Here is a 23,959-nt window from a genome sequence, read left to right on the forward strand (position 1 = left end):
ACAGAGGGTTTAGATCAAAGGATGGGCTGAATTCAGCTTTGCCATTGACTCAGTCTCAGTCTGGACTAATATGGGGTAATTCTCAGGGTTCCACATAAAGCTGCAATTAGAATTGCAGACAAGGGTTAAGACAAACTAGTTTCTAACCATGCTGTCTGTTTCATGATATCCTCAGTAACCTTCATATTGTTGTCCTGCGGAAGAAACTAATATTCAACTGCTCTTTCTGCAGTTTCATATCTTCTGGCAATGCAGCTCAGAGTTTAAGTATAAAAAGATCAGTCTTTCCACGTTTGCTCTGCCTGATTACAGTCAGCTATTTACCAGGGTCACTGCACACGAGGAGCGTTGGGACTTGATAAATATCCTATATCTATCGAGTGCATGCTCCTCAAAGGATTCACTCTTTGGCTTCCCATATCTAAATTCAACATGATTCACAAACAGCATTTTTCACTTAGATCAACAGCTTAAAAGACTTACTGAACCCTTCATGTGCTTACCAACCAGAAGACAGCAGTCTTCTTTGTAAATGACAAAATAATCAAAGCCTGTAAGTCATTAACTTCAGAGCTCTAAATATTGCTGAATAAGGATAATGTCTTTGCTCCCTTTCTCCATATTATTTATTAGTAACATATTTGAGATGTTTTTTTACTGCAAACACTTCGAAGTGTGATGCTCTCAAAGCAACTGTCACACCAAGTTTTTTTCTTCCTGATTGCTAAGACTGTTCTTACTTTCCTTGATAAACAAGGCAGACAGGAAAAGAGGAAGCTGGCTTAAAAATCACACAAGTTGCAGATGCGCCCTTCCTGTCTGCAGCGTTGATTTTGTAGCATAATGATATTGAACGACATTCATTTCAAATCAGAAATTAATTCTGCTCTCACACTGGGATGCCTGGGGAGAAGAATTGATGCTCTTCCTTGAAACGCGTAAAGACCAGAGAGAAAAGACTAGATATGGGATCTCTCCATACAAAACCTACAAACCAGGAGGTCTGTAGATCTCGGAGTTGGTCCATGAAAGAAGCATACCTGGCCAAACCTATCAATATAGCTGCAAACTACACTGACATGCACGTCCTGTGTCTTTTCTATGACTGGTGGACAATCATCACGCTCAGTTCCATGGAGACCTTTTTAGCAGAATGGCACCAGGGAAACAGGATTCATTCACTGAGGCCGGTAATTAACAGAGCTCTGGATGCTCTGTCCTCCTTCCTACTCCTAGCAGTCTCTACATTCTCTCACAAAGTAGTAAGGAAAACACTGTAGCAAAAACTCTCAGAAAAAGAGCCTTTAAAATCCCCTTTCATGGAAGCCCATCAGATCACTGCTCAACAACAAGATTCTGATATTCTCGGGAGCTCTCTTTTGGTAGAAAGGTTCTCACACACAAACTGATCGCTGTTTCCAGCTCTCTCAGGTATGACCTGTAAGGTGTAACCCATTTAGAGAGACACTGTTGCAAAATCATCTTCCTCAAGTCTTTATTTTCACCTATTTTCCTCAAAAGCAAATTGGTAAAGCAGACATTAAGCAGTCGGCATGTAAAACTCAGAAAACTAACCAGCTTGGCGTTAGCTACTAGAATCCCACAGTTATGATCGAGGCTCAAAAACTTGCATTTAGACAATGCAGAAAATAAAAAAAAAAACCCACAGACCTATACACGTTACAAACGCAAAGGGAAACACACAAAGAAATCAACTTCCCAAATATCCTAAAACATCTGCAGCTGAAATTTCTCAGGACTTGTGATTAAGGAATTTGACTACAGCAAATCACAAACCCTCCCTCTATGCTCTTGCATTTTGAATAGTGCTTTTTTTCAAAAATGCTAAGCCTTTCAGTAGTCTAATTTTAGACTGTTCTAAGTGTTTTCTTTATTTAAAAACAGCATTTATATATTGTTACAAAATCTCTTATTTCTTCAGCAGTTTGCAGATGCACACAAAATCCACAATATTTTAAAGAAAACATATGGTGAAAGCTTAAACACATCATCACAGCAGTTTCCACAGTCAGTACTTGCTTGAATCATCAGCTTGCTCAATGGTTATGTTAGTTCTGACATTAGGTGATAATGAAATAAAGATGAAAATAATAAGGAATACAGGAGGAAGAAAGGATTAAGGGATTATGCATCTTGTCTTTTTTTTTTCTTTTTTTTTTGCTTTATTTTGACCTTTACTTTGATCTTTGTTCAATACTTTAAAAAAGTTGATATTTTATTACAACTTACTAAAAATATATGTCAAAATAAGCAGCATTTAAGAAAAGTTATTAAAAATTGACAATGATGGAAGTCATAAAAATATTTAGCAAAATTCATATTGGTAATAAGCAAATTCCTTCAGACTACAAAGTCAATGTCTAAAAAGAAACAGGTTTCACTATTAGGTTTCCCATTATTCCAAGTCATTGCTCCCCCAAATATTTACATTTTGCAACATTTCACTAGTGCAAGCAAATGTAAACAGAAAACAGTGAAAATATTTAACTTCAAAAATGATGATAAATTTTAAATAATGATAATTTTTAAATCCAGACTGATGCACACTCTTTAACATATACATTAACTACTCCACATACATTCTGATTTTCCAGTAGAAAGGTGAATTTACATATGACTAAACAGATTTTTCTTACATATTTTCTTTTATAGGTAAATAAAAATGTAAGACTGTATTAAAAATACTTTGGGAAGTTTATGTTAAGTTTAAAATCACATTTTCCTCTAGTTAATCCACTATTTAAAACATCATTAAGCTCTAAGCCAAAAAAATGATAGCATAAGGAGATTTTTTCTAACATCAACAGAACACTCTATCTGGGTAATTAGAAATTAATTATTTCCACAGGCTTTTTAAAGAGCAGCATTTGTTGCCATCATATTATGAATATTTTCATGATAACAAATAGAAAACTAAAAATCAACATTGCTGTGTTTAATTATCTCAGCTTTTGGAGTTTATTTTTCTCCTGTATTTAACTCTATTTTCCTAGCAGGGAGAAACAGATAGGAAAGAGCAAAACCTTCCAAACTGGAAGAGATTGCACCTTCTAAGAGAAATCTTTCCAAAAAAGACGTTGAAACACCTCAACTTCTGCTTTAGCAGAATCTTTAAATTCAAAATAGATTCACAATTTTGATGTGACCATACAAGTCCTTTTTCCCCAAGTTGAAAATTTCCAAGCTTGGTGCTATTGTGAACTTTAGTGAGAAGACAGCATGTCACTAAGTGCACAACAAAGGCCAGAAATGATAATACAGTATAGATTTGTGGTAACATGGGACATATATCAGAAGAAGAGTTTTAGAGTTTTGTCATTTACAAACCAAGTAACTTAAAACTGGCAGTAAATCACAAGGTGAGAAATCACAGCACATCCAGAGCCAGAGCCCCATACCTGGTAGTTTTGAAGAACCACTCACTGTTTTGCTCATTTGGAAAGTCGGGAGAGTGTTCCCTACACGACAACTCTTCAGCTACAAGACACCGACCAAAAAACAGTTCTAACTTAGGCCAACAGTGCAACGTGCCATGCACAGGGCATCATTTAAATAGTGTATTTATAGGCAAGTCAGTAAGTAGCTCATGTATGGTTCAATTAGAGAAAACGCCACATGTTGATCTTAAATTGACAATGAAAACTGACAATGACAGTACTTTTGAGTACTGTCAAAATCATTTTTTTCATGAATTTTAGGCCAAACAACCTGCTTTAAAAAGAGAACAAAAATATTCTAACACCTAAAGTGGTCATTTTACATTGCTTCAGTGATTAAGCCATTCCAGCACTTTACTGATTCAACCTCTGATTTTTTTTTCTTATAAGTTATCTTTCATATTCTGTTATCTTCAAATCAAAAGAAAGTGGTCAAAGTTATTTTCTTTTAAAGACATTTTGATTGTAATTTAATAAATACAACTCATATCAACTTTTTTAAAAATAAACTTGCAGAAAAATCACGTACTATAAATGTGCTCATTCAGTTCACAAGCTACAATCCTGATGGATGGCTAACATGTTTTTAAGAGACTTGCAGGGTAAACTCATTGGCAAAGAGCTGGGGGAGGAAGAATGGTCTCAAGGAGACAATACAGCAAATACAATTTCTGTACTAACCTTTACCAAAATAAAAGAGCACCTACTTCTCCTGCACTATTTGAAATGCATTGCAAGACTCATGATCGCCTCATTGACACCCAGCAATGGAGAAAACATTATCCTGAATAATTAAGGTTTGGCAAACTTATACGAAACTAAGTTTTAATAAACTATTAGACAGACTCCAGTAGAGACAGACACCTTTCATAATGTGCAACTGAGCACATTATTATTGTTCCAGCAATTGAGAGGGAACAAAATTCCAAGTAGAACAGATAAAGACCACAAGGTTAAATGTACTTCTATAGGATCCTCGAGACGACACTGCACAATAAGAAGCTGCTCGGCTCTATGGGTTAGTTTATATAAACTATTGAATTCAAATCAGCTACAATGTTAAGACACATTATTAAAAATATTTTAATAAAATGTAGTACTACAAATATAATAGTCTAATTCACTTGTCTAATTTCTATTATATGGTTCTACACTAAAAATCAAGTATTTAAGTTCTGAATCATATAAGCATGTTGAATTTAAAATCTCATATACATATCAAATGGAAAAAAATTGGAACAAGAGCAGAAAAATTATAAAAATCAAAAGAAAGCTTTTTCAAGCATGAAGAGTCAAAAAATAGTTTGATATGTTTCAAGGATTTAAAAAATTATATACTGCATTAATACACATGTTAGATAAAAAAAAAAATGCCTACCGAATTATTGCACTGTTTTGCTGTGATTTGAGGAGGGGAAAAAAATCTTTACACGGTCTTGCACTGCAGCTAGGCATTTATGGAGAAAGTTTCCCTCGTTTTATTTTTGTCACATATTCTCATTGATGTGTTAACTTTTCTTTGAATTTAAAACAGCTCAGAAAAATCGGAAATTTGCCTTTTTTTTTTTTAGAGGCAGAAATATTACCAAATCTTTTACAATTTCTGGTTAAGATCAAAATGATTGCATTTCTGCAGCATGGGAGTCACAAATTCTGGTCAGACTTTCCCTAGATAAATACATGCTTATAAACAACAAGGCAAAATCCTAGCTCTAGTATTCATCTGCAACACGGAGATCCAAGTTAAGATCCTGTTCCGCTTGATGGAAGGAGGCATTTGAAGCCTCATCCCCAAGAGTTTTGGGAGATACCATAATGGGTAAGTATCTTATTGAAAAACAGATTTTATTATCAAATCAGTGGATAATTCCATTTGGAAATCCTCACAGTGTAGGTAGCACAGTAACAAAAGTTCAGATCGCCTTCAACAGAAATCTTATCGGTACTGTCAAAGAAATTTACTGTAAGTTAAATACACTGCTACTAGTAAATGCATAAGCTATCATGCAATAATTCAGCAAAAATAGATTAAATCTTAAAAACGCAAATTTCAAAGCTATCTTAAAAACTGCAGCAAGTAATACAAAAATATTTAACTCTATTCTCTGAAGGTTACCAGTGCTCACATAAGGATCTATAAAATCTAAATCCTAAAAGAGCAGTTAAAATAATTGGCTCAATGGAGCAATAATGACAGGATAAATAGCTGCAGACTTTTATGGGAAAGAGATTCTGAAAAGAAATAATAATTATCTCTATGGATGGATGTGATTCATACACGATCACCATCCTGGAACTTCATCTCATCTTCCACTGGAATTCAATCAGTACCAGTTGCAATGGAAAATAAAATAAAAACACACTCTGAAGCTACAAGTACCTTTAAGCACTGCTCCCCATTTACTTGTACAAATGCTTCTGAATTTGAAGTTTGCAATATGGAACATAAGCAAAAGGGAAAAGAATTTTTGCAAGGAGTTTATGGACTGCATTATCAGCACAATGATCATCAGTATTAATAGAAACTATATGCAAATGCCTCTTTGCTCTTTAATCAAGGTTTTTATTATTTGGATTCTTTCTCAAATACCACTCATCAATACATGCGTGAAAATCAGACATACGAATTTAAAGACTGAGAGTTATTTTTATATCAGGAGAGAGGTAGCAGAAGAACTATGCATTAGAACGCTTCACTTTTGGGTACTTCTGAAATAGTCAGTAGCATATTAACAGACTGCAATGTTTTCCCTCAAAAGTTTCATGAAATATAGAATTGGAAAGAGCCATGAAAATCTATTTTTTTAAACAGTTAGCTATATTCTAAACTTGTAAAAATGACTCCTTCCAAGTACAGTTCTAGAGTTCTGCTTCTGTAAGTCAAGCAACAGGCCACGGCATACTCTGAGAACCCAAAACTACAAAAGCAAAAGACCCAACTTTACTATGGAAACATGACAAATTTAATTACATTAATAGAAGCAGTACAACTTTAATCACTTTTTAGAGGTATCAGTTTAGTAAGAAATCCTAGAAACAATGTGTAAAATGGCACAGGATCAAGAGCAGATAGCCAAGAAACATAAATCTGATCCCAAGATACCTGTGTTGCAATTATAAAATTGGAGAGTACAGTTAAAGAATAAAAAAGCACCTCACACGTGCTGATCTTGACTTTCCTTTATTCACAGTCCAATTACATGGCGTAAGCTTACAGGAATGGGGATCACAACTCAGTACAGAGGAATACGTCTGCTGGGACATGGCACCGATTAAATACGGAGCGCCAAGTATCTTCCACTGACCGATATTCAAACACTTTGGTGACAATAGCTGACAAAAATCTTGTCTCCGTACTGAAGAAAGCTCTAAAACACTGTGGAAAACCACTCCCATCAAGTGGCCGAGATATAAATGAAGCTAATAATAAAAAGTATGATGGAAAACACACTCACAAGTTGCCCTGCCGTGTCACCCGCTGGCTCCCCGCGCTGCTGCCTTCCCTCCTGCTCAGGCCTGCTCTCCTCGGGAGGCTCCCTTAGCCCGGGGGGCCTTGACCCCCGCGCAGGGCTCTGAAGACCCTTCTCGAGAGGAGCAAGGCAGCTCCACCTGCCCAGGAACACGCACCTTCCGCTCTCCAGCCAACTGCTTGCAAGAAGCAAGTTCAGAATCAATAAACTCAACACACAAACTCTTTTTTGCAAGATTTATGATCTCATATCACGCTCACTCAGGCTCCTACTAACCCACAGATTTATAAAACCACAGTTCAGTTTATAACGCTTTTATTATTGTCAAGACAAAGAATAAGATTTCAGCGTTTATTTGCACTACAGTAATGACTGCTCAGAGTGAAGTTAGGTAATAAATGCAAGTCTTCGTTGTTATGCATGGCAAGAACTTGTCTTCCAACAAATAGACTTGCAAATGTGAAAACAGTAGGCAGATTCTAATCAAAGTTTTAGTTTTACTTCACACTTAAATCTGTAGGTTTAAATAAGTTTAAACAGCATGTTTGATTTGATGCAGGATGAATAAAATACAGGGATTTATACAATCCCTTAAGAATCTTTAATACTGACCTATATTTAACACTTCCAGTAAAACATGCATTTCAATATATATACTATATATATATAGTATATATATACAGTATATATATACACACTATATATAATATATATATATATATACACACACACACACACAAAAAAAAAAAAAAAACCTACAATCACAGAATTTTACACAGAATGAGACCACCGAAGCCCCAGGGCTTTTTAATCAATGCCATACCATCCAGCAGTCCACATCCTGTCTAATGCACAGTCTCACCTTTCCAAAGCTTCAAAGCAAGACGCTGTTGAAGTGGGGGAAAAAAAAAAAAAAAGGTTTTGTATGAAATCATGATTTCTGGAAGGGAGGAAAAAGAGCATCTTTAAACAATTTTTATGGTTTATAAAGAAACACCAGATTTTGTATACCTTAATATTTCATAAGCATCTTATATTTCCATTTCTTGAAGAGCGCCTTTCAGGACAGCTTAGCTTTCCATTTAATAACACAGCTGATAAATCAGGTGGTAGGAAAGCACCCCTAACCTGCACAGTAGCTGGCATTCTTTGCTAATGCTCTGTTCAGGATGCCGCATCTGGGGTGAGGAGCGCGTGGCCAAGAGGCAGAGGTCGTGCATGGCAGTGCTCTGCCACGAGGCAGCGCGTGGTGACAGGCACATGGATTTCACGTGTTCGAGTTTACAGCTGAAGGTGTAAAGGGGAGAGGTCACTCCTGATCCCAGCTCCTTCATCCATGAATTAAAGGCACTGAAATGGGATGCTGATGGTGGAGTACGTACTGGGAATACATCCAGAGCCCTCTCAAAAAAAGTTATCACTCTGCGAACAACTAATTCCTTCCCCTTTGAATCATAACCTTGGTATCACTCATACTCCACTTGGATGAATAAAAACAAGAGATCTGGTCAGGAATGGGTGAAGACTGTCAAAGTGAAAAAGCAGCTCACCAATTTTTTCACTAGCCCATGAAATTAGACAATGCTTTGAAGGCATCAGGGTCTGCGATGCATACACCGTCCTTATCGCTACGCTTCTTAAAGAGCATATGGTGCCTTTGGGGCTCATTAAATAGGCTTGTGCCATGCTCCTTGCTGGTGACAACACAGTCATCGATGCCTTCCCAAGCAGCTGCATGCTGGATCCACGTTCAGCCCTCTGGCAATAAAATGCAGAATATTTCCCACAGCTCACACAACAGGAAGGGACCTGATCTCTGTGCACGTACAGGCTGCAAAATCAATTCCGTTTTCCCTGTGAAAGGCTTTAGAAAGATTACAGCTAAGGAACAGGATGATTGAAAGAAAACTCAGGTAATATTTAGGAAGACATCTTGAGTGGGGTGGTCAGGAGACTCTCCCAGCACTACAGAGATATCATCAACTTTCATTGATTTTACTACACAGGATTTTTTCAAAAGATATAGAAACATAGTGGTTGGCTCCTATGTGACATCAATAAAATTTAATGATTTTTGAAACAAGCTTTTCCTAATTTGTAACATTATCTGTTAAAGTCTGGGATGAAAGACATCTGGTAAATATAATGGTTAAAAGTATTAAGTGAACCTTTAAAGTCCATCTGAAAAATGTAGGCAGAGATACTTTGCATTTAGAAAGGTAAAGAAGAAATATTATCAGCAATATTTCTACACAGAATCATTTTTGTTGCTTATTAGTATTTTCTCTTCTGTTTTCTTTTTTGTTTGTTTCTGTGAGCAACTCTCTTATTTTCAAAAACTTGTTTTTTCTCTAAATAAAAAGAAAAGTCCAAAAAACCCTGTAAAAAACTCACAAAAGTCTACAACATAAGGAACACAAAGTCATCAAAACCAGGTGATTTTTACTGGAGAATTCAAAAGAAATACAAGCATGAGATTGCTACATTACTGTCTACGGTATGTAAATCATCAAACAAATTAGCCTCTGTCTGACAGGAATGACAGATATGTATGGCACTTGCCTTCAGAAACGCTCCAGAGGTGACTAATTAAACACCTAGTCTAATATTAAACAACTTCTGAAGCTTTCAGGGACTGCACACAAGTTGCCTACAATCACCTGAAGACTTTCAACACTGGAAAAAATACATTTCGTATCAGATGACGAAAGCACCGTCTCATAAAACCTGTGTATGTGTCCATGAACACATCCATATAGAGGGAGAGAGAAATTCCCCCTGAAATCAACAGACATAAATCTCTGATTTACTTGCCCTGCAAAAAGCTTGATTCTAGCTCAATAAGTGAAACCTGCAACTTATCAAAGTGAAATTAAAAATAAATACCTACATATATGGGGATGTATCTACAAACAAGGATAGCTGCAGGATACTGTTGAAAACTTCCATTTCCTTTGGATGCTCAAAGGTAAAAAAAAAAAAAAAAAAAAAAAGACTAGGAAAAAACACCCCCAACAAGCTTTTAAGAACCTTGACCACATCAACAACCTCAAATAACTGCATGCAATCATGTGGGCACCCCGCAGCACGTCAGAGCGCCCTGCAGCCTCACACAGCGGTAACAGCGAGCGAGCTGGTCGCCCGCGCAGCAGAGCTAGAACTGAAGCGCAGCTCATCCTCAACACAGTCGTCCGGCCAGGTCGCATTCACTGCCCAAGCGCCCCCAGCACACGACACCCTCCACAGACTGTGCTAAGTCTGTGGACGCTTGGAGCACACAAATATCCTAGCTTAAACCTATGGATAAAGTCAGAAAATAAAATCAAAGTGATATATTAAAAATCTTCTTTGCCATTGCCAAAGGAAAAAAAGGTGAAATTTTGAATAAAGTTTATCCACTACAACTACTTCATAAAACTTCAGAATATTTCTGAAGTTAACTTTCTAAGCATATTAAAACTCGGAAGCAAGGCTTAGAAGGGACATAACAATCTTTCATGGGATTGAGCATATCAAACATAGGCACAAATTTGTATTTTAGCTACTTGAATTTTGCTCCAAATGACAAATTTACCTTAAATACATGAACAACTATAGAATGTACCATATTTTATACAATTTTTTTTAATCTTGTCAGCATTTCTATGAAAAACAACATAGATGATAAAATACATGGCAAAATTAAGGTCTTTTAAAATATTTATTTCCTGCAAAATTTTTGTAAGCTGTCAGTCTGTAAAATTAACTATGTGTCTTGATGCAGAATTAGAATGCTAATTTTTATATTACTAAGCAGCTTGGAACAGGCTATATCAGTTTTTCTGGAGCAAGGGACAGTTGTACATATAGTGTTTAAGGAAAGGAGAATCTTTCTTTCATGAAAACCTCTCTGAATGTTAGTGAAGCTTATGTATATCAGTTTCTTCACTTTTATTCTAGCAAAGAAACATCTGATAGTTTTGAAGCAGGCCAACTAGCTGATTCTGGTCTGTCAACAGGAGGTTTCACCTCCCAACTAAAGAATGAGGGTGGGAATAATCTCACCCAATATTGCATTAAACTTGTCAATCAGGGTTCACTTTATTTATCAATCGAGCATTTCCAAAGGCCAATGTGTCTCAACACAAAGCAGGCTGCCAAAACAGCTGGGATGAAATCACCCTCAGGAGATTTCCTGTTCTCTAGAGTACTGCTATGACCTACTGTAACTAGCTCAGACTTGAATACCCCTTTTTAGACATCTGAAATTTCACAAAAGAGAAGTCTAGCCCCATTTTGCACTTCCACCATTCCCAGAAATTGCACCCAAGAGAAGCTGGGTCCACGAAAAGCCCAGGTCATATATTCCATGTAGGTATCCCCTTGTCTCCTGTGCATGCCAATGACAAGTGCTAGCTTATCTCAAAACTGAGCTCAAAGTCTTAAACAAAAAGAAAACATTGGTACATATTGAATTCCTTTTAACAGTCTAGGCCAAGTAACTCATGAAACCACAGGAGCAACACAAAGTCAAAGCAGCTGCTTAATTTGGCTAAAAAGAGGCCTCTGGTGGTAGATGTGAAGTACAGCTTCCCAAAGTTTTATGAAATGTGGATTTTGATGACAATTTTCTGTGGATATATTTCTGTGTAGAAATAGACTATGCCAGATATTTTCAACAAAAATCTTGATATATTACTGTTCTTGTCCAAAGCTTCATACCATCCCTCTTCATTCCTACATCACAGTTTATCAAATAAATCTTAAAGCTGTATACATTCCCAATTAAGCAAAACTACTTTTGAGCATGTTTTAAAATAGGTACATTGAAAGCTTAAAGTGATTTCACCATTAAAGACAGTAACAGTTAAGGTTAGAGGCCTGCTTACTCCCCGAGATTTGAAGACTGCTTCATTTTGTTTAAAAAGTACGGAGACTGGCAAGTAAAACTTCCCATTATATTTTTATATGCATATGTGTTCCTAGGACAAGCTTTTATTTTGCAATGGTGGAAAATCATAAGAGAGGAGCCTGGCAAACACACAGAGTTTCTGTAAGATGACAGCTCCTTTACAGAGCCGGAATGACACGGACCCCAGAGGACACGGGTCTTTTACAAGGCTGGACGGGGTCTGGGGCACTTGTATAGGAACAACACCACGGCTTACAAGAGACAGACAGATAAAAGCTTCCCACCTTCTGGAAAGGGACAGATGGAAGATATGTAATAACAGGGAAGTACAACTGAAATATTAAGGCTGGTATGAACTAAATGTGAATAGAAGGTTGCATCAAGTCACACGAACCTCAGGAAAAAAGGGGTCAATCCAGCCTAAGACTTATGGGGCTGCCATAAGCAGGATGGCTAGGATCGGTCCCATTGCCCATGGGCCTCCTCAGCAGCTCAACGGGCAGCTGAAAGCTTCCTCTGGCACCACCAACGTTTCTTTTGGTTCTTGACACCAGCATCACAGGGAAGGAATAACCAACGTTCAGCAAGTCAGGGACTGATTCTGAACGGCCATTTGCAGCAATGGCACCAAACGGCCCCTCTGGGAACCAGCTCTGGGAAGCAGCTGGAAGTAGCTCCATCCTTCTATTTATTTGTGTTGGCAGTTACTGTAAAAGCCATTTGGGGCATATACTAACTTTTAACGCTGAAACTTTCTAAGTACCAAATGCAAACTACTGATTATTTTCAGTTAAGCAAAACATACAGGGCTTTTATAGGAAAATAGTTTAACGTTTCTCCCATATGAGTGGCCAGTCTGCATCCGTACTAACACAGGAACAATGCCAAACATTTACTAGTTGGTATTTATTATAATAATTACATGCATTGCCTAGCCAATGTGTGCTGCATTTCTCTTGAAATAGCTCACTTAACTCTTAATAGTAAGCCCACTAACAGATTTACCAGTAACAGAATTACGTGTTCCATTCATTATTTTATTTAAGCCAGAGTTACCTAAAAGGCTTTTTAGGATGGAAGATAAATATTTTGTGAAGATTTTGATCTTATTTTTAAAGTAGATTTGAAAGAATTTGTAGAAAGCTCTGCAGAATGCCTGTCATCTAATATGTATAGCTACATTTTTACCCCGGTCATGTTTCAATGCAGGGACATTCAATGAGACAGTCTTGACTCCTCTTTCGGTGAGATGTTTTGGAAGAAAAAGGCAAAAAAGCTAAAACATTAATATAATTGTCTAAGAAGGATCTGTTAGAAATAAATTAAAATAGTGTACAAGAGAACAAACCACTGCCAAAGTTTCTCTCTATCGATGGCTACAGTTTAACACGTTTCATTTTTTAGAAAGTACATCCAAGTAATGTGAAATACACTGAAACCAAACACTGAAACCACTTCAAGCGAGAAAATCAAATTTATATGAAGCAGCACATAGCTATGCACATAAATACACAACCAGTAACACGTGCACAAGTGGACAAAGCACTGCCAGTAGTGGACTCCCAGCATGGTTGTTTCCTTCCATCGTCTGCTCCATGCAGTTCCACTTATAATTCTCAAAAATCAAAAATGCAAAATTCATAGTGCTGAGAAACATAGACTTGACCATAAAAGAGCTGCCCAATGGTCCATCCTGCTCTTGAGCACAACCAGAGATAGCTTAAAACAAGGGAGCTCTTAGTGCAGCACGACGGGCAAAGCTTTGCCTCAGCTCTAAGAGGCAATAGCCCATAAGGAAGGAGAAGAAAAGCACCAGCGCAGTCAGAAAGGGTCTCCCAGTCCAGAGCGTGCTGACCATGTTGGCCACACCAGAGCAGGTCCAGCAGCTTTTATACTGGGACACACTGCTTAGCAGAGGTTCCCAGTGCTGCAGCAAGAGGGTTTCATGTAAGAGACTTCAGAGCTACTGCCATGAGGTAGCTACAGCAAAGGTCCGTTTAGAAAAGTCTGCCCAAAGTAGCAATACTCGCACTTATTTTGCAGAATCTACATTTATTCATGCTTTTATCATGTAATGTTTTATCCTTTTATTTTAACCTCTGTTAAAATAATAAAAAAATGCAAATACTATAAATGCACAAATAAATGCATCTCTAATTCAGAAACAATGCAAAAACATCAAACGATTAAAAATTTCCAAATACAGTGTTTCCTTTTCAGAAGCTCTGATTTATTTTTTTTTTTTAGTTTCCGAATTGGCACAAACAGTACCTTGGGATTCTTTTTTCCAGTTTCAGCACATGCTTGCTAGCAGAAAGGTAAGGCAAGCTTAGCATTGGTCACCCGCTTCTCACGAGCCCTGCGGCGGATGACGCAGCCTGTGAACACGCAGCGGCGCCCGCGGCTTTCGGCACCCGCTCTGGAAGCGCCCGTCAAGCTGCTCAAAGGGACCCTGCTACAGTGGAAGCAACCACTCCTTTGGGATTCCCCTTTACCCATGAGTACTATTATATCTTGACCATGTCATATTGTTTTTTCTTAGCCGAGACCAAAAAAGAAAAAAAAAATTGCTTCAGATTTGAAGAATGTCATGAATGTGAAAACAAATGTTTAGAATGGGCTGATTTTGATTTTAGTAACCGATTTTTGAACAAAGTTATTAATTTCTCACTCAACTGTAATATTTTCAAATCATGCATTCTGATGGTCCCTCATCTACTGGATTAGCTAGTTCGTTTTATATCCTTACATGAAATACGTACATGCATATGTGTGAAAGTATATACATCTAGATATGCAGACTAAACTCAAGGCTGAATACCACTTAAAATGATGAGCTTTAACCAGGCTAAAGACTTTTGCTAAGCTAGTAAGATGTGCGGTTATTCTACTCCAAGTTCACTTCCCAGGGCTTTGACTTTACAGGGAATTTTGCTCAAAGACTCCTCTGTAGCAGGTAGATAATTCACATTAGCCATGGATTTCAGACTGGATAGTTTCAGAATAGTATATGCTGCCTGTCTTCCCCAGGCCTCAGATTTATACATTTTACATCAAAACGCCTAACTAAAGAAATATGAATAAACAAAATCAAGATACATAATCACATACCTAAAACCAAATAGACTTCTGCTGCAAAAGAGCAAGAAAAAAATATGTAAATAATCTAATCATTTCATACCCAAGGATGACAGAGACGATAGAACGAAGCAGAAATCACAAAAGCAGTTGAAGTACAAGCCAGATTAAATCCTGCAGTCTTCAATGCAAAAAAAAAAATTTTTTTAAATATATATGTAACTCTGAAATATAATTCTGTCAATGCTAAAGCAAATGTCTGATCCATTTAACACGTATTTACTCTTCCTATGTAATACAAAATAAAAAACTGACCCCTCAAATACTTGCAAAAAACAAACTCATTTTTTACATTTCAGCTATTGCTATTTGTTTCATTCTTATTATTTTAAACAAGCAGCATTTTCCTACCTTGCAAACCGTCTCTGCATCCCAGGGTAAGATGGTCCTCAGATCAATAACTTCACAAGACACACCAAGGTTTTCTTGAGCCATTGCTGCAACCTCTTTGATCACATGCACCTGAAAAGACAACATATTATCACCCAGTTAAACCGAAATCAAGTGTTTAAGATGTTCTAAAGTATGTTAAATCATTACTTGTCTTGACAATGTATATCTTAATGATTTGCAGAAAGCTTGCTATTCGTTTATCTAGTAGCATTTACTCAGTTCATTCGTCTTGTTTATTTTTTTGTTATAGTTTAGCACAGTGTTCAAAACCAGAAAGCCGCAATTAAGGATTAAGTGAAAACAAAATTGTTACTTTCCAGAACAGCATCTTTCAGTAAATAGTATCAAGCCACGCTATTTTAATAGACATGTCCAGTTTGGACTTGGGGGTTCGAGTTTTTTCAGGGCTATAACTAACCAAAGACCCAATCATCAGATTAGGGTATTTTGATGGAACAGTCACAGGAAGTCCAACGAAAAACATTTCATACAATCAGAAATAGTAACTGCATTACTTGCATAACTACAGTTGCAAAAAATGAAATAGACTGCCACGTGATCATTTCCTTTCTGAAGTGTTATCTTTTTAACAGATTAGTAAAAACAGAAATCACTGCTTCTACTCATGTCCTCCCAAAACCATATTGACAATATGACCATTTACTGGTCTTCCAACACAATTTAAAATCAAAAACTGCAAGTGTCACATTATCTAGTTACTGTAGTTAACAAAAAAAGATCTCCCCTTTGGCAAAAGGTTTGCACTGATTTAGAATAGGCATTTTTCATTTTTCAGTCAAGTAATCTATTTAGCAGCCTATGTGAGTGCTTCTTAACAGAGTTGTAATGGAATCTACTTATATTAACACCCTTTTCATGAGGTACATTTCAGTAGAACCACAAAAGAAAGCAATATTATAGGCCCTCAAAAAATCTTGACTTTCTGTTACACGGCTTTTTTTAAGCAGAATTGCTTTTTGTAAGTATGCTCTTTCAAAATACGAATATACACACATACATTTTAGTGCACACATGCTCCGACACTGAAAATAACCACAGAAACTCAGATTACCCTCTGTAAATAGCTGGCTGACAACAGAATTTAATAGTTTAGACATGGTCAGACTGGCAATTGCCCGGGGGTCAAACAGCAGGTCTCAGCCCTGTTTAGTTTACCGCAGTGTTGGACAGCACACAGTTGTAGACACAGCAGTCGCAAATCAAAAGGCAATTTGCCACCTTTGCTGGATGTTACAAGCAAAGTTAGGGCTATTCTCAGCTGCAGAGTCCAAAGACTTCTATTTCTAGTGGCTTCGACTGCAAATTCAGTTGTAGAGAGTCTTCAATAACGGGATTTGCCATCTGACAAAAATAGCAAGGAAACTCAGTTCACACTTCTTTGAACCATTTTACTAGGGCATTCCCCTCTTCCTAAAGTATTACTGAGAAGTTAAGTCCAGTTGTGGAGATATTTATATCATACACAAGGAAATTTTCAGCTTATTTTTGAGTGTCAAGAAGCACTCAAGCCAATGAAGACGAACTCCAGCAAAAGATACGAGTAGGCAGCTACAGCAAGAGCAGCACCTCACCAGTATTCTCTATTTGGAAGGGAAACCACAAAGCAACAGGGTATTCTGTTGACCAGATGTGAGCCTCACCTAGTCTATTCCTCACTCTCTCCATCCTACTTATTTCTTAAACCTTTATTCTATCTACTGCTTGTACGGATTCTTAGGAGGCAGAAGTGTTAATGTATTAAATGTGCCACTTGTTTAATAAAGAGGTAAAATCGCTTTTAATAATTTTAATGTCAACATGATCTCTGTATTAAGGAACGCCTTAAGAAAATTACAGAAAATGCAAGGAAAATACTAAATTCCACACAGAACAAAATTTACTCTGAAACAGAACGAGTAAGGATTTAAACACAAATCTATATACTCTAATAGCTAAACAGCAAAGCACTATTTTAAAAGATAAATCAATGCAAGTATTGTAACAATAAAAACATAAATCTTATAGTGTTTTTCTTTAAACTTCTAATAAACCAGTGGCTGTAATAAAAGGTAGGAGTCTTAGGAGCCTTCAGCAAGGGACATGGGAAGGATGTTCTTGCAGTGTTTCTGATGTATAAATGCAAATGCTTACGGAGTACACAGAGTACAATAAGGACTAATGTTTGCAACAGTGGGTGCAAGAAGAAAGCATTACTGGAGAGGAGCCAAAAGCCTCTCATCCCTCTCTAGTACCACTGAGGAAAGGAAAAATCAGGTACTCTGGCAACCTTCACGGCAGCGCCCAAGCAACTACCCAGTACCCAAGAACCACAAGAGAAGTAACTGCTGAGTATGTCCAATCACTCTGTCCACTGGCCAAAGAGAAATCAGGATTTGCTGACCTACTGCACATGGCTGTATCAAATGCACAGAGGCTGCAAGGCACTCCCGGTCACTGCGCATGTCTGAGCTGCAAAGGCTAAGCACATCTGGCAACACCAACAACCCCGTGGATTTAATCACTTGCACCGAGGTGTTCAGCAGCTCTGGTGCACACCACGACGTACCCGTCCGCCACGGGATATCCTTCCGCCACGCTCATCCTTCACCCCAAGGAGCAGGGACTCGGAGGGAGGAGCCCTGAGCTGCACAGCACAAACACACCGCACGTTTGGGCAGCTCCAAAATCAGATTAGGGCTGCACCTGCCTCCCTGCATTTCACATCAAAAGAGCTGCTTGCCCTAACATCTTAACACTTCCTAAAAAAAAAAAAAAAAAAAAAAAAGGCATTTTGCAGCTTGCAAAATGTAGTGCAGTCACTCAAAGACCTCTTGACACTATTTGATACCTTGACAGTATTAACACCTTCAGGGCTTATTTCTCATTTCTGTTTTGGGGAATACCACAAGCACTAAGATTTTATTCAAATGAAGCAGGAATTACCCAGAACAAATGTGCATTTGATTCACATGAGGGAATATGGAGAAACATAGTTTGCTGCTGGAATAGTGAGTAATAGTAAGGAACCTATAATTTAATTTTACTGCATAATACCAAAGAAGTAGGAATAACCAGATACAAAGAATATCAAGTAATCTGAGGACAAGGAAACCATCACAGAAAACCAACGAAGATTATAGATCAAAATTTTAAAGAGTCCACTAATTCAATACTTTACTGATGGAATTTACACCGCTCATTTCCCACTCTGAAAGCTTTTCATCTATAATTATGCCAAGAAAGCAGTAGTTTTCCTAATTGTAGGTTGCCAGCAATACAAATATTTTTCTAGTAATTCCAAAACAGAGTCAAACTTGTGTTCTGTAACTCTTGAACATGAACACGCATTTTCAACTGTTCTTCAATATTTAGACATCTTAATATGGGGCATTCAATCATATTCTGAAATTATCAGAATGAAAACTGCATTGATCACTATTTGTATAAAGATTTTGAAACTGTCTAACTTTTCTCTGTATTTTAACTCTCTGGGTTTGGAAGGTGGGGGTGGGGAGGGTGGCAGAGATGAGGAAGAGGGGGGAAACCGGACCTGTTATATCTAAATCAGTTTTATATTATATCTGAATTATATTATAGCTAAATATATTTAAATTATATGTAAATTCAGAAAAAAAGTGGTTTCTTTCAGCTTAATATTTTGAACTGCCTTTTCCCATCATCTTCCTCAGAGTTGCATCTCACAGCTACATTCTTAAATCCGTAAGCCTTATAATTATGGATGAAGCATTAACCTCCTGCAGAGGGAACTCTTTTACAATTCCACACCTTCATCCAAAAACGCTAATACCTGGCACGCTAAAAAACAGGTTGCCTATAAATAACATGGCCAATGGCTTATTCAAACATACAGCGACTGAGGGGGCACGGGGTTCAGCGTGGGGAACTTGACACTACTCGAACACCTTTGAAGTGCACGTCCAGGGACAAACAGCTCACAAAAACCTTCCTGACCTGAGTCCCCCAGGCAACCAGCGTCACATCATTGCCCGTCTGCAGCACCTCAGCTTGAGACAGTGGAATGTAATAGGGCTCCACAGGAACTTGTTCCACTAAACAAAGAAGAAAGACAAAAATAATCATTAGGTGCCATTAATATTCAGTAATATCCCAGAAAAATATATACCTAAAAAATAACAATAATACCATTTAAAACAGTAGAGTGGAAGCAAATCAAATATTTTTTATTTCCAAAGATGTAGCTATAATTAGAAGTATTTTATCATACTCTATAGATCCCTTTCACTGGCATTTAGAGCATCTAATAAAAATAGATATGTACAACTAGTAAAGTAATAAGACCCAGTGTTCCCCCAAGTCAAAAATAGCAGCATGAGATCCGCTACACCTGATAGGAATCAATACCGTGTCTAATTCTAGAGTGTATAGATAGTAACTTACAGGGAAAAGGAAAAAAAAATAATCAGCACTCTCCTGATATCTGCTCAGAACGGTGCTCCACATTTATATGTCAAAATTACAGGAAAATCAGTTTTCAGAACCTACACAGAAACGGCCTCCAGGAATCCCTGATAATAACAAGTGACTCAAAGTTTTTTGCTTTGAAAAAGCTTTTTATTCATCAAAAATATAGTACCATTAGAAAAAAAAAAACACAGACAAAAATTAAGCATCTTGTCTTCTCTAAAACGTTTAAGGTGGTTCCAGGCAATTTAAGTTCCATTTAATATTGCAAATACCTCAGGTCTTTTGGGTTTGTTTTGAACCAATGCTCCAAATCTGAAACTCTATATATTCACCATTTTAATGACAAAAGACATCCATACACCATATACAAAAATAAATATTTTATTATTTGGACTTAGACTATGCACTAACAAATCATATATTTTTTTTTATCAAAAAGCCAATAGTAAATAAAAAGACTTTCTTAGCATTTTTCTAAATACACAATATCTATTAATAGAGAAGGTACCCTTATTTTTGTTAATCTGTTTACAGTTCCAGAAATAGTTATTCAGTTCCTACAGAGCAAAATTGCTTCTTAAAGGAACGATTAAGAACTGAGTAATATCTGTGGGACAAAGCAAGCTTTTAGTATTTTACCTTCATTAAAATGGCAAATCCAATATAGACAGGAAGACCTGTCCTTTTTTTTTGGCTTACATAATATGAACATCATTTTAATAAATCATATGGTGAATGATTTTCTAAGTTACATCAAATTTTATTGCCAGTCGTAATATTCAAATATTGCACATTTTGCAGAATTAGAAAAGGGTTGAGGGTGGAAAGGACCTCTGGAGATCATCTGGCCCAACCCCCTGCTCAAGCCAGTCACCTCGAGCAGGCTGCCCACAGCTCTGTCCAGTCTGGTTGTGAATAACTCCAAGGATGGAAACCTCACAAGCTCCGAGCAGGCTGGTTCAGTGTTTGGCAACCCTCACAGTAAAAGTGTTTTTCTTATGTTTATGTCAGAGACATCTTTTTTTCCCTGAGGGGGCATAGAGAAGACAGTACAGGAGCTTTTCTCCAGTGTATTTCATAATTCAGCAACACCCGCCCACCTGGTCCTCCATCTCAAGTCCAAGGAGATTTTGTAACACAGCACAAAACCAGATATTGATAGCCAATTTTATTATTATTATTAAGTATTGTGTTCAGCGCCTTCCTGTAGCCATTTATTTGAATGGCATATGGCCAGAGAAAAGATGGGATGGGGAAATGAAGAGGGATGCGAGGCCCAGGCAAGCCTTCCACATGGGCACTTGCACTCAGATAGCATAAAAGAAGATTTGGAAGTTGGATGTTAGCAACAAAAGAATCAGAAAGTTCATGTGAAACAATCTCCTTCATATAGTGGTCTTATACATTTACAGACATTAAATATAAGACACAACTACACAAACTAGCTGATTCCTTTTCACAACTAAACCATTCCTCAACAAAAGATCTGTTGGAAAAGCTCATCTAGACTTCCATACACTTCCGAATCTGTAGTTCAGCTTACCAGAAGATGTTAAGGGAAGTCCAGCTTTGACAAGATTTTGTTTAAATGCCTTTGCAAAATTCCCCCTGTTTAGTAGCCAAGTGAAGAACAGCATCTGAAATTCTCCTATTCATTCCCTTCCATAATAATTAACCAAACGAGGACAAAGATGTTTATATATGAAGCAGTCTTTCATCTATTAATGACTGTATCAAATAAAATATTGTAAAATATTGCAAAACAAACATTTCAAACACAGGTTTCAAATAAAGCAATTAACAAAAAGTTGCAATTATCAAAGAAAAAATCCATTGCAAATTAAACTTAAAAGAAGCTGCACCATCTGTTGCTTTTTTTTTTTTTTCCCCCCCCGAAAGAGCAGTCTCAACACCGAGAAGAAAACATATGTTTTTTCATCTTACCTGTCTTGTCTCTATAACAACCACTGATGCAAGTCGTATTTATTTCTACCCCACGGATGTCATATATAGTACAATTAAATGAAACTGAAAAGGTCAAAAAACACCAGACTAGGTTCTCCACAAGATGTCTAAACCTGATAATGTCAAAGTGACTCATCTTCTCCTTTGATTCATAATCATTATGTACTCTTGACACTGCACAGGCTGTTAACTACTTTCTAAAAACCAAAGTCTCCTCATTTTTTTTTTTCATACGGATATTTTCTAAGCATCTCTGACATTTAGGGGGATGTCACCATGGCACTTTCAATAACATAATCATCTCAGAAGTAAGTTTATCACAGACAATTTTATCCTTTTATACAGAATATAAAAATAAAGATATAAGTGTATATATAAAATATATATATATATACACACACTGTATATACATATATATGCATGCGTGCACAAAACTGCATAAACAGGAACACTAGGCTTTTACTCCGAAAGCCTACTCAGAAAGGTTAGCACCTCTTTGCTGGTTTCCAGTTACATAAGGCAAGATAATATTTCTCAGGAGACTAAATGCGTGCACATAAGTCTCCAACGACCATCACGGCTCATATTCAAACAAAACACCGCAACTAGTGTTTTATATCTGGAGTAACCTCTAAATATATTCACACCTAAGTAGAACACCATCTACAAAAGGATTTGAAGTAAATGCTTTTTAAAGTGGTTTTTAGGTGTCCCTGCTTATGCAGAGGGGTTGGACTAGATGATCTTTACAGGTCCCTTCCAATCTCAACCATTCTGTGATTCTGTGAAGTTCCAAATCTTTTATGATACTCTTTACTGAAAGTTTACTGAAATCTGAAAGTAATCAATCCAAGCACACTTGATACACTTCTGAAGCAATGATAATATGTTCTGGATTTTGTAGGTGTCTCTATGCAAAAAAGGTTGAAGAACATATATAAGGAAAGCAACACAAAAATCTTCCTGAAAACACTCAAGAGCAAAGCCAATTGCTTTCACCTGTTCCTGGGAACCACACAGCATTGCCAGACTGGCAAACAGCCAATTTTGAAAGGTAAAGCGCTATCCAGAAGGTAAAAAACCATTCCCTTCTCCCTACAGGTGCAACCAAGATGTTCATGGTGCTGCCGTAACTGTTCAAGCAAGTAACCAGAGAACCAGCGTGAGCCCTCCCAAGAGCCCAGGCCCACGAAGGAGGAGCAAGTCCTCAGCTACAGCTAAGCAAACAGGTGAGGAGGAGGCAGATCAGGTTTGAAAAGCCAGCAGCCATCCCAGCACCTTGGCCACCGAGGCAGCACCGTGACTACTTCACTGTAGGGGAGAAGTAACTAGGAGCAAGAGAGTCTCACTGATAAGTACAGTCAGAAGAAAAACAGAAATGGAAGGATATTGAAACTCCAACAGTGGGTATTTTACGAATGGGTTCTGAGATTTTCTCCAAGTGATTTACAGTTGCAGACTCAAACTTGCTTAAAACCTCAAACCAAGGGTGTTTTCAAGACACCCTTGGTGAGTTGTGCTTCACTTTGGGTGTTGCTGTTCCTCCTGAGGTCATCACAACATGGACGAGGAGACCTGCAGGCAATGCCACCGTGACAGCCACCCCACTACGGGGAGGACTAAATACAGCGAAGGCTCAAGGGCTCAAGGCCTGACTTTGCTCTTGTATTTTCTGTGGACAAAGGCTTGTTTGGATAGCAAATATTAACACAGAAATGAACATTCATTTAATAAACATATTTAGTTTTACCTCACAAACACACGACCTGTATTCATTTGGCAAGAAATTCACCTTATGTCATTTTAAGAAAAATATTTTAAGCATCTTTGAAATAAGGCCATCGAATTATCCATGTGATAGTCACACTGAAATACTCTGCATTACAGCTCTATTTCACCTTAGAGACTACCCTTAGATCTGGAAAAAAATGTTTTTTTGTTTGTTTGTTTTACACAGTACATAACTGTTACAAAAAGCTACCCTTGAATCTTGAAACAGCCTGCCCTGTAATCAACAAATCTGCAACTGTGTGTTACAATTGGCATTGGAAATAATATTTAAGAGTTACTAGTAGGTCTTTTTAGCTCCTTAGTTAAAACAAGCATCAGAATCACTACTTTTGGTCCACAAGAGCTTCTACAAGGCAACACTAACCTGACATACTGCTTGGCAGGTTTAGTGAATTAGGCTCAAATTT

At 37.3% G+C, this 23,959-nt stretch overlaps 1 protein-coding gene across 2 annotated transcripts in view; it reads right to left on the reverse strand.

The window, feature by feature from the left end:
* BCKDHB (branched chain keto acid dehydrogenase E1 subunit beta) overlaps positions 1-23,959 on the reverse strand; it is a 112,793-nt gene that overhangs the window by 60,880 nt on the left and 27,954 nt on the right. For both annotated transcript variants that reach the window (XM_088520300.1, XM_088520301.1), the window contains exons 7-8: positions 19,323-19,420; positions 15,309-15,419 (exon numbers count right to left, since the gene is read on the reverse strand). In XM_088520300.1, coding sequence (XP_088376426.1) covers positions 15,309-15,419; positions 19,323-19,420 — 209 coding nt within the window. The remainder of the gene's footprint in view (positions 1-15,308; positions 15,420-19,322; positions 19,421-23,959) is intronic.

This window comes from Tinamus guttatus, unplaced genomic scaffold (genome assembly GCF_059628265.1).
Source record: "Tinamus guttatus ecotype Peru unplaced genomic scaffold, ASM5962826v1 Tinamus_guttatus_pri_ptg000085l, whole genome shotgun sequence".
Classification (NCBI taxonomy): domain Eukaryota; kingdom Metazoa; phylum Chordata; class Aves; order Tinamiformes; family Tinamidae; genus Tinamus; species Tinamus guttatus.